The sequence below is a fragment of the Haliotis rufescens genome, unplaced genomic scaffold (assembly GCF_023055435.1).
Source record: "Haliotis rufescens isolate VD_foot unplaced genomic scaffold, xgHalRufe1.0.p SCAF_80, whole genome shotgun sequence".
In the NCBI taxonomy this organism is placed as follows: Eukaryota; Metazoa; Mollusca; class Gastropoda; order Lepetellida; family Haliotidae; genus Haliotis; species Haliotis rufescens.
Genome location: NW_025964373.1, coordinates 1,268,488 through 1,280,742, shown reverse-complemented (window position 1 = coordinate 1,280,742; position 12,255 = coordinate 1,268,488). Strand labels below are relative to the sequence as shown.

Sequence of the window (12,255 nt, the reverse complement as noted above, 5' to 3'; positions counted from 1 at the left end):
ATAAAGAACACTAATATTTGATTTACAGCCGTTTGGTTGTAGATGGGTAGAATTAAAGGGTGTGTGAAATATCCACAGTGTAACGGCTTTTATTATTTACATTCGAAACAGGCCGATTAAGTTCGTTTCCAAGAATTTAGTTGCCTAGATGGCCATAGGCTAATTAGAAGGTTCTCCTGACATGACCTCCTGAGGTGTTCTCAGACTTTCAAGCAGATATGTATGATATTAGTGTAAAAGAACTGAGTTTACTGTGATTGCAACGCCAGATATTCATCGACACTATATGCTTGTGTCTAACACGAATCCTTTGCATATTTTACTTGATGATGTACAAAAGTCTTTGACTTTGCACGAGAGAGTACATACGGGCTTTAATGAGCCAAGGCGCCTTACAACAGTCATATCACTGAGGGTCCTTACTGGTGGTACCGAGCTGATGTTAAATTCTCGCTACACATACCAACCCTCTTACATACCCTAATAGAATAACTATGGTAGGGCGATACAGAAGGGGACATGAAAATATGACTGTGTCAGTAAATGTGATCTTTGTTTCAAAATCTCCACAATCACACCAACTGACAACAACACATATGTAGTCATTTGAAAATAAATGAATGACGCCCCTTGCCACCCTCACTGTGACCTTATCACGGTCGTGATAACAGGGGCGCACACCGGTAGGTGGTTGTATTTTCACTCTTGGCTTCAGAATAATACTTTTGTCGAAGGTTTCCTCATTTCCAAGTGGAAAGGTTCGTGTTCAGTTATTTTATCAAAGTAAGAAGTATGCCTGTTGGAAAATGTAATCGACATCAATGTGTGTCTTCTTTTGATATCAAGCAAATGTCGACATTAAATGCATTATGGGTTTTCTCGTGTACAGTGCATAACATACTGCGTCCAAACAACTTATTCCCTGTCTACTATTAAAATATATAACATAACACTATATAAATGGTTCAGGGTAATCAATGGCGCTTCACGCGTTATCAGACATGGCGGTCAGCGACAAACAATATCTGAAAGTAGTCTGTTACATACAGCCTGAATGTAACGTTATCTAATCTTACCCTCTACAGAGAGTTAGTATCGTGCCTGCATCTACATCCCTGACACGTATATCCATGATATCATGCCTGCATCTACATCTCTGAAACGTATATCCATGATATCATGGCTGCATCTACATCTCTGACACGTATATCCATGATAGCATGCCTGCATCTACATCTCTGACACGTATATCAATGATATCATGCCTGCATCTACATCTCTGACACGTGTATCCATGATATCATGCCTGCATCTACATCTCTGACACGTATATCCATGATATCATGCCTGCATCTACATCTCTGACACGTATATCCATGATATCATGCCTGCATCTACATCTCTGACACGTATATCCATGATATCATGCCTGCATCTACATCTCTGACACGTATATCCATGATATCATGCCTGCATCTACATCTCTGACACGTATATCCATGATATCATGCCTGCATCTACATCCCTGACACGTATATCCGTGATATCATGCCTGCATCTTTCCATCAGCGAGCAACAGCTTGACTAGATGGCTTCAGCGAAGGACCTCACGGACAACTTCCTGACGTGTTCGATCTGCACCGAGGTGTTCACAGACCCCTGTACACTGACGTGTGACCACTCCTTCTGTAGGACATGCCTCAACCAGTACTTACAGTCAAGACAGGATGTGACACAGTCCAGGACAATCCCCTGCCCCTACTGCCGACAGACAACCAGGGTTCCCGACCCCACCAGACCAGTCGGGGAGTGGGCGGGGCAGAATAAACCAAGTCACATCATCCTGGGGCTGATGGAGAGTCTTGATGCAGACGCTAAAGGTTTGTTTCAAGTAAAGTTGTGCTCCTGTACCATTTGAAAATATACCACTTTCCAAGACCTGCCTGTTGAGGGACCGACCATTTGATGTCCTTTTCAGTCGCTGGCATTTTGTATTGAGACCTGATTTGTTTTCAGCTGCAGCTGACAAAAACAGATATTTTGGGGTAACATTTGATTAACATATTTTTAATTCGTATATTGGAATTATAACGGTGATACCATCTTTCTTATTCTCACATTGGAATACTAATTCCGTCTTCATATTTCAATTACAGACATTACGAGCTGTTCTCTGTGTGAACGGAAAGGGGAAACAACTCCTGCCAAACACTGGTGTTGCGATTGTGAGATGTCTATGTGTCAGGCCTGCAGCCAAATGCACGGTTTGATACCTATGTTGTGTGATCATGACGTCCTTGACATTAAAGAAGACGTTAAGGTGAGGAAGAAGAGGAGGGTCAAGTGCACAGAACACAAGAAAAATGATGTGGAGTTCTACTGCAATGATTGCGAGAAAGGAGTCTGTCAATCCTGCTGTATTCTATACCACAGAAAGTGTGACGCGGTGGTAACCATAGAGTCAAAATATCCAGAAATGAAAAGAATACTGAAAGATAAGTCTAAACGATTAACAGAACAGATATGTGATAAGAACTCTAAAATATCTGAAAACAAACTTCTGCTTGTCCACACCAAACAGGATAAATCTGAGTTGCAATCTCAGATTAAGACCTTCTGTCAAGAGGCCCGTGACCTGATCACAAAGAAGGAGGTCGACCTGCTACAGGTCCTGGACAGAGGTACTGATGAGAAGACGGGGAGGCTCCAGAGCTGCATCAAGACGGCGGAGATGGCGGTACAGAGGTACCAGCAGCGGCTACAGTTCATACAGAGGGCCCTCGAGTCTGAGAGTGTCCCGGACACGTATGAGGTGTACCAGGCCTGTCGGTCAGGGGAGATTGAGACGGACGTCCAGACCGAGGACGCACGTGTTGGATTGTCACAGGAGGAGTTGCGTCCCTTTATGGTGCTGAATGCAGATTTGGATAAACTCAGTACTGTCTTGGATGAAACTAATTTGGCTGTGCAGCAAAGCTTTGATCCACAGTCGTCCCTTGTTTTATGTGAGACCATAGGAAACTCCGGTGGGGTTGACATTGTTGTACTGGAGGTGAATGGAACAACAACATGTGTTGTTTCCTGTCGCATTGAGAACAAAATCAAATCATTTTATTCAAGAAATAACACTATGCAGCACTGTACTCTATCCACGGACAACTATCCCTGGGCAGTTACGAAAATGGGGGAGAATATGGTTGCTGTTTCTGTTCCCAATTCAAGAGAAATTATTACTATCAACATAACGCCTGATTTACACATTATTTCAAACATTCAAACTCCAAAAGTATACCATGGTCTTACGTATTTGAACAACTCCACATTTGCAGCTGGTTGTTCGAAGTGTGGTGTTGATATTCTGGACATGTCCGGGCACCTACTGAAAACACTAACAAACACTGCTGGTGCATATCTGGAATGTATCATCACAACAGAGACTGGAGGTTTGTTAATCTCAGATTTTAACCTTAAGGCCGTGACAGGTTTGACGGCCAATGGAGATGTGGACTTCACAAGCACTCTTGGACAGGAGACCTTCCAGGACAACAGAGGAATGGCGAGAACCAGCACAGGCCACATACTGGTAGCGGACAGAAGAGCCAACAAAGTTGTCTTATTGACAGAGAACGGGAAGTATGTGAGGGACATGTTGACGGCAAAACAGGGCATGGATGAGCCCTTTGGACTGTGTCTTCATCGAGGTCTTCTGTATGTTGTACAGTGGCAGAGTGGGATACACGTGTACAAGTTTGCACAGTGAAACCCTGACTCTTGAAGAGGATGACATTGTTCCCTGTGAAATCGATCTCGCCAACAAATTTAGGATTAACGAATCTCTCTTAGAGAGTAATGTCCACAGTATTATATGAAGACGTTGCTAACAAAATCTACTGACGGTTTTTGACTAAATGGGCTTGGCTGTGTTGTTTAACAGGCAGGTGCGATTAAAGTCGAATCATAATAATCGTCTACATGAATATCACCACACCAGTATACATGGACATTGAATTGTCTCAATGCGAGTCTTACTGGTTATCATACAATATCTAGATACTTCATTTACTTGCTAACCAGACTTAAATATGTTATCGTGTATACTGTATTTCTACATCGTACTTTCTTGTATCTTTCAAGATATTTCATAAACTGTAAACGTATTTTGTTGAATTTAAATTAATATGTGTGAAACTCCTCGCGGCTAAGCTAATTTATTAAAACTGTTCAACATACTTAACAGTATTTTATCACATATATACTGAATTATCATGTCCACCAGGGTAAATATTATTCAAGTTATTCAAACTATTTTGAACACGATTGCGTCAGTTTTCTTGTACATGCTCTCTTCATGAACATCGAGGTCATAACTGAAGGTCTTTGCTGTCTTTGCGGGGAAATTGAACCTTTATGTAGTTTATATTTTGATCAAGGCTATGTTGTTTAGATAATTGAAAAAAATTATTTTGTCCATTATCATATTCAACAATTATCAGATTAGATGTGTTGTTTTCCCCCAAGGGGTATTATGTTTTACAGTTTATGGCAAGTTAATACAAGTCATTTGTCGTAAAAGTAAAAACAGTAGTAGAACATAATATTAGGTAGACTTTTGCGAGGTTTCGAAACTATGTTCTGTAGAACCTTTGATTTGCATGACTGTGTTGGTTTTGTTGAGAACACGGAGATGGTCCTGTGTCTGTTTGTCCTGTCAGACGAATATATAAAAAATAAAATAAAACTTTTTTCCTTTCCTAAAATAAACTGACAGCCAAAAGAAACGTTACCAACGATATTTCTAGGGTAAAATATGACCAACACAATTTGAAGCAGCAATAATAATTGTAGTGTAGAAATTCATCATTCAGAACAGTAAAATGCGAATTTACTAATTCAACAACAAAGTCCTTGACAAGGGGTCATTCGTCCAGTATTCGATCAACAACATTGGTTACAACTTTAAGGTGACGACGGCCCAGACCGTTCAATACGGGATATGACCTTCATGAGCGGCAATGCATCTTCGAATGCGGCGTCGAACTGAGTAGACAAGCGTCCTCACATCGACTGTAGGTATCTGATTCTATTCCTCACGGAGGGCAACGATCAACGCTTGTCTCGTGAAGGGAGGATGTTGACGTTTCCGAAGACACCGCCCCAGCTGGTCCCAGAGATGTTCTATGGGTGACAGATCTGGTGATCGAGCTGGCCACCGCAGGACAGTCACGTTGTTGGCGTTGAAGAAGTCTCTAGTAATACGGGCTTTATGGGGTGTGGCGTTATCTTGTTGGAACACCGTCCGTTGTTGACGCTGGATGAAAGGAAGACCCACTGGCCGTAAGATATTGTCAATGTAGCGTTGTGCTGTCAGATAGCCTTCGATGCTGACATGTTCCGTCCTCGCAAATGCCGCCCCAGACCATCACACTTCCGCCCCCGTAAGGTTCCAGGTTCCCCCACCTGGACACAACAAGGAGCCGTACGTTCACCACGTCGTCGATATACTCGCGTCCGCCCATCAGGTTTGAAGAGGTGGAACCTGCTCTCGTCACTAAACAGCACTCGCCGCCAATCCCTTTGTTGCCATCGCTGAGTTTGCCTGCACCACGTCAATCTAGCACGTCGATGGTGACGGGTTGGCAGCTGATGACGTCACAGTAGGAAATCTGTTACTCAGATGAAGTACCCGTAAATAGCGGTCATCCTGCGGGGTCGTGACCTTTGGTCTGCCACTCAGTGGTCTGTCTGCGGTTCTGCCAGTCTGTCGGAGACGTGCGACCAGTCTGGTAATGGTCATCTTGGAGCAGTTCATGTTAATGGCAACCGCTCTCTGTGTCGCTCCGGGGGCACGGGTGGCCCAGTCGTCTAAGGCGCCGCGATTCGCTGTGCAGAGTTGCGTCCCTTGGGCACGCCAGAAACCTATGATTGTGGGTTCGAATCCCGGTTCGCCCCGATTATGTTTCTAGGTTTGTCAGCACCATACCCGTGCTCGTGGGTTTCACCGAAGTGGTAAACGTCTGAGACCTGCATCACTTCGGGCTTTCCTCCCACATTAAGCTGACACGCCGCGATATGACTGGAATACTGTTAAAAGCGGCGTTAAACCCAACTCACTCATTCACTCACTCTTTGTCGCTCCCATCTGCAGCATACCTATGGCTCTGGGATTGCCTAAAAGTCGGGCCAAGAAAAGTCGGGCCGGGCCGGGCCAGCGGGTAATACTAAAAATGGATTGCAGAATAATAAAACGAAACGCGCATATCTAGGCAGATCTCAATGTCCACAAACGTATAGTTTTGCTCGTTTAATTGAGTTTGAATAAAAATGCATCTTGAACAATGTAATAAACTGATGATTATGACTACATAACGTGAGTCTCGTAGAAAAGTCAGTGTCTTGACTGTGTGTATTCTTTGATTAGAATGCTTCTCACCGACCTTGGCGTGTAGGGGTGTGATGTCCTGGGCAGGAAACGACAGTGTTTTGACTACTCTTCTTTCATTAATTAACGTGATAAGGTAATTAACCTTTACTAATTCGTGTAAAACCAACACAGGATGTTTCCTGGAAGTGGATATTCGCGAATGTCAAAGGACTGACACGACACGTGTTAATAACTGTCCAAGCACTTCTAAAGTTCCTAACATTCTTTATATCTAAAGACTACATACCGAGCTTTGAGGACATGGACTATGTGTCTGATTCCTTTGACACTCCCAGACGAAGCCGTGATGATGTATGCAATGAATATGGAAAGGAACTCCTAGATTTATGTTCAACTCATAACATTCACATGTTGAATGGGAGATGTGCGGGTGATACAGAGGGTAGCTTTACTTGTTTTAAAGGAGACGGAGCAAGCTTGGTTGATTACTGTTTATGTTCAAGTGACTTATTTACCAGAGATATCGACTTTACTGTACGTACACGGTGTGAGTCTGATCATTTTCCAATCGTTATGTCATTGCAAGTACATACTGACAGTACAACGGAGTACGGGGCAGAAAACGAGGAAAATAATACATCGTCAGATATACTAAGATATGTTTGGAAGGACGCTGTTATTGAAACTTTTCGGCAGTCTGTCGCTGATATGTTATCACCTTATGTATTAGATAGTGACAGAGACCAGGTTCCACTTAATATCGAGTCTGCGGTAGAAACTTTGGTTGATGTATTTCATATTTGTGCTGAGTCTTGTGGTCTTTTAAAAAAGAAGTATAGTACTGTTTGCCGGACTAAGGATAGTAAGAATTGGTACGATGATGAGTGTATGAAATTAAAAAGACAAAAGTTTAATAAACTTGATCTATTCAGAATCTCAGGAACTAAGGAACTTTTGAAGGAATATGTTGTAATTAAGAATAAATATAGAGAAATGTGTAGACAGAAGAGATTGAAGCATGATGAACATTGTATAAATGATCTGGTCAATAATAGTAAAAGTGGTAAATCCTTCTGGAGACGCATCAACAATATTATTTCTTCACCTTCTGTGACAGGGAACCCAGGTATTACCAATATGCAGTGGACCGAATATTTCCAGCATGTGTTTAATTTAACTGATATACTTGTGGATGAGGACAATCTAGATGAGGCAGAAACTTTTATGAACAATCATGATATAAATGAGTGCAATTACTGTAATGATGATGTTATGAATAATCTCCTTAATGCTGATATAACTGAAGAAGAAGTATCATCAGCTATACATAACTTGAAACTGGGTAAATCGGCTGGACCGGATGGAATTCTACCGGAAATGGTGAAATGTTGTAGTACTTCAATCATATCATACTTAACTATAGTTTTTAATAGGATTATGCAAAGTGGTGTATCCCCTTACGAGTGGGCAAAGGGTATAGTAGTTCCCCTGGATAAGAAAGATAATATAAATGATGTCAATAATTATAGAGGAATAACGCTGATGGATGTATTTGGAAAGTTGATGACAACAGTATTAAATAATAGACTCAAGACCTTTGCCGACGTTTATGATACAATCCGTGAATCTCAGGCAGGATTCCGAAGCGGATACAGTACAATTGATAATATATTTACATTACAATGTTTAGCACAAAAATATCTCTCTAAACGTCGGGGTAGATTTTATTGTTTGTTTGTTGATTTCCGTAAAGCATTCGATTCGATTAACCGAAATCTCTTGTGGTATTCATTAATGAAAAATGGAATACATGGTCGTTTATTGGTGGTTTTGAAGGATCTATACTCTAAGATCAAGTGTGCTGTCAGGACATCAAATAACTCTCTTTTAGATTATTTCGAATCACTGAGTGGTGTAAGACAGGGCTGCGTGTTGAGTCCTTTTCTGTTCACAATGTTTATCCATGAATTACAGTCAATGATAGAAAGTAGTGATATGCGAGGGATTTTTATTGGAGAGGAGTTTATGGACATATTAATTTTACTATATGCAGATGATTTGTGTATTTGTGATGACACAGTAATAGGTCTGCAAAGAAAAATTGATATTTTATCCAATTTTTGTAAAAAGTGGGGACTTGAAATTAACATGTCTAAAACCAAAATTTTGGTTTTCAGAAGAGGTGGTACTTTAAGGTATGATGAACGATGGTTTTTGAATGATAAACGTATAAATGTAAGTACTTACTATAGTTATCTGGGTGTTCTGTTTTCAAATAGATTGTCTTGGACTAAATGCATTGATACTCTCAAGATAAAAGCCAATAAGGCTTTGTTTGCCATTAAACAATTGCAATTTCACTTTGTAAATATGCCAGTTAACATTTTATTTAAATTGTTTGATATTAAGATAAAGCCCATTCTTCTTTATGGTGCAGAGATCTGGGGCTGCAAAGGTAGTCAAATTGTCGAAACTTTTCATACTAAGTTTTGTAAATTTGTTTTAGGAGTTGGTAAATATGTATCAAGTACGGCAATATTAGCTGAATGTGGAAGAAATGGTTTGCATGTGGATTATCATATGAAGTGTGTTAATTACTGGTGTAAATGATTAGAATGAATGAGGAAAGATATCCCCGACAGTGTTATTTGTTAATGAAGAAGCTGGATGAATGTGGTAGAATTACTTGGGCAACTCATGTTAAATATTTACTCGACATATATGGATTTGGTAATGTGTGGTACGAACAGAATATTGGTGACGTTAAGTGTTTCTTGCAGCTATTTAGACAACGTTTGTTGGATTGCAACAAACAGAGTATACAGATGAAAATTTATGAGTCTCGTAAATTAAGGAATTATTCACACGTCAAGATATTATTGGATATGTATATTATGTTACAGCTTTCAGAAATAGAGACCATAGACGTATGATGTGCCTGTTGCGATTAAGTGAATTGCCTATACGGAGTAATCTGGGCAGAAGAGAGGATATTGATTCTTCACAACGCTTTTGTAGGCTATGTAACAATGGTTGTATTGAGGACGAAGTCCATTTTGTGTTTGTCTGCCCGTTTTACGCAACAATAAGACAAAAGTATATTCCTGTAAGATTCTATAACAATCCATGTATTAAGACTTTTAGTAATCTCTTAAATAGCAAAAATAACTGTATACTCAGAAATGTAGCTAAGTATGTGAAGGAAGCCCTATTATTACGTACCAAGTCCTAATATTATACCCTTAAGATTGTTTGAAATGTAAATTGTCTCAATTGTATAATTGTATATTACTATATATAACTGAAATGTACATGGGCCTATGGCCTCCCATACATGAATAAACACACTTTAAAGACTAGTATTATATCCAAGTCGGACCCAACACAAGCCAAACACTTCTGATAGAAACTATGTTGAGAATGTAGAGGGAAAAGGGCTTCACTTTGAGCCCCTTGTTTTCTTTCAGTACAGCGATCTGAGACACTATAAAGTGATATTTAGGTAGATATAATACTAATCGAAAGATGTGGATCCATTTGATGATACATCTGTGAGGTTTAAGTTGATGTTGACAGCCCGGGCCAAGTCGGACCGAACACTTCTGACTTGGATTTTCTTAAGAAAATACAGTAAAAATGCTTCACTTTGAGCCCCTTGTTTTCTTTAAATACGATGTACCGTGATATTATAAAGTGGTATATAGGTAGCAATAACACTAATCTATAGATGTAAACACATTTGAAGATACATCTGTGTGTTTAAAGTTGATTTTGACAGCCCGGGCCAAGTCGGACCCAACACAAGCAAAACACTTCTGATAGAGACTATGTTGAGAATGTAGAGGGAAAAGGGCTTCACTTTGAGCCCCTTGGTTTCTTTCAGTACAGCGATCTGAGAGACTATTTCTCTTAAGAAAATTTGATTTTCTTAAGAAAATACAGTAAAAATGCTTAACTTTGAGCCCCTTGTTTTCTTTAAATATGATGTACCGTGACATTATAAAGTGGTATATAGGTAGATATAATACTAATCTATAGATGTGAATCCATTTGATGATCCATCTGTGAGTTTAAAGTTGATTTTGACAGCCCGGGCCATGTCGGACCGAACACTTGTGTGACTGTTGAGAGTATAGGGAGAAGAGGTCTACTTTAACCAACGTGTCTGTTTTAAATACGACGATCTGTGACATTATAAAGTAGTATTTACTTATATATAGTACGGTCCTATAAATATACACGCTATGCCGACAGATGGAAATTTGTATCACGATAGGTAGAAGTATTTGATACTCCGAATTACTTATTTATGGTGCACTGTTTTGTTTGGTAATTGTTCATTAATGTCATGTGTGTATGTTTCATCAATTATATGTAGGTATGATCGCCGATAATGAAGTAATTACCCAGTAACACTTTGGCCCGTCTTGGCCCGGCCCGGCCCGACTTTTAGGCAATCCCTATGGCTCTCTCCCTTTGGACAGCGGTCGTCAGTCTTGGCATGTTCGTTGGTGTTAATAATCGCAACCAATGAGGAACAGATCCGTGCGTAATTTATACCCGGAAATTGCACGATAATTTGGGAAAGAATGTTTTAAAAATTGCTGAAAAACACCAATATCTCCCAAAACCCGCAAACCACGTGCAAAGAACGACAGAGAACATGAAGGCTGTATTCGTGAGATGTGTTCTTTACTGTTTTTGAACAGGTTGGCATCTTTGTTTCAAAGTGGCAAATCAGTTAATGTTGGTAACGTTTCTTTTGGCCGTCAGTTTATGATTTACAACGAGCACTTATACAATATCTATGCTATTTAGGGAAGCACCATACCCGTGCTAATAATAATTGCTAAAAGTCTGCAGCTTGAGTCACTCAGAGCTCAGTCTGTATAACATACGTGTGTATCACAACATGTGATTAGCTGGTGTGATTAGCTGATGTGATTAGCTGATGTGATTAGTTGATTAGCTGATGACTCTCAGACGTTTCAGGATCCACTGTCCGGGGATGGAATCCTAGATTCCGCTGTTGTTTAACACCTCACTCTGTAAACTTCCAGCTGTATGATGGCGGCCTGTAAATGAGTTTGGACCCGACAAACGAGTGAGCACAACTTAAATTATTGACTTTAACCTTTAACCAACACGAGGGTTGTTAACAATGAGATTGGTTTTAGTGTGATAATTCAATTTATCATTACTCGTAAATAGAAGCGACAAAACCCTTTCAATATCCATGAAACATAATTTTATCAACCAAAAGCTGAGTCGGTTGTGCGATTCTCGACCATATCATAAGTATGTGTTTATGAATCACTATCAGTAGTTATGATACCAGGTGTTCGTGAAAAAGTGAGCGTATCCTGCCCCACCGGTGGCACCCGTCACAAGGAAGACTATAAACACAGCCTGATGAAATTATCTCTTGGAAGACTGAAACTTATATTAAAGTTGGATGAATCGTTATTTGTAACTCGGAGACCATATTTCAGGATGTAACTGTTATTATCTGTTTACCTATGACAGGACGTCAAAACAAATGTGAAGAAATATTTTCAGCAGTTTGAAATTGAGGACATTTCCAAGAAACAATCTGCGTCAATGGAAAATAATGAAATGCAGTTGTAATCAGTCTGAAGTGACGTCACTCATGATTGTGCTGCCTGTTATGGCGTCAGCAGAAGAAAGGCACATTGCTTATTGTTTTGTTAAACGTTTTACTTAAAGAAAAACTATTACTTTAAAGTTGTTATAGAAGCAATTGATTTATTTGCCTCTGATGTGGTCAGGGACAATATGACGTCTCAGAATTTTTGGTGTTACTTTATACGGAGATTTCTATTGGATATTGAAAGGGTTTTGAGGCTTTATTT

The 12,255-nt window shown here is 40.0% G+C and overlaps 1 protein-coding gene across 1 annotated transcript; it reads left to right on the top strand.

Moving 5' to 3' along the window:
- Positions 1–678: 678 nt before the first annotated feature.
- LOC124137369 (tripartite motif-containing protein 10-like) lies at positions 679–4,741 on the top strand. Its single transcript, XM_046503642.2, has 3 exons — positions 679–758; positions 1,570–1,880; positions 2,157–4,741. Exons 2-3 carry the CDS (start codon positions 1,589–1,591, stop codon positions 3,758–3,760), a joined length of 1,896 nt encoding a protein of 631 aa, XP_046359598.2. The 5' UTR covers positions 679–758; positions 1,570–1,588; the 3' UTR covers positions 3,761–4,741.
- The last annotated feature ends 7,514 nt before the right edge of the window (positions 4,742–12,255 follow it).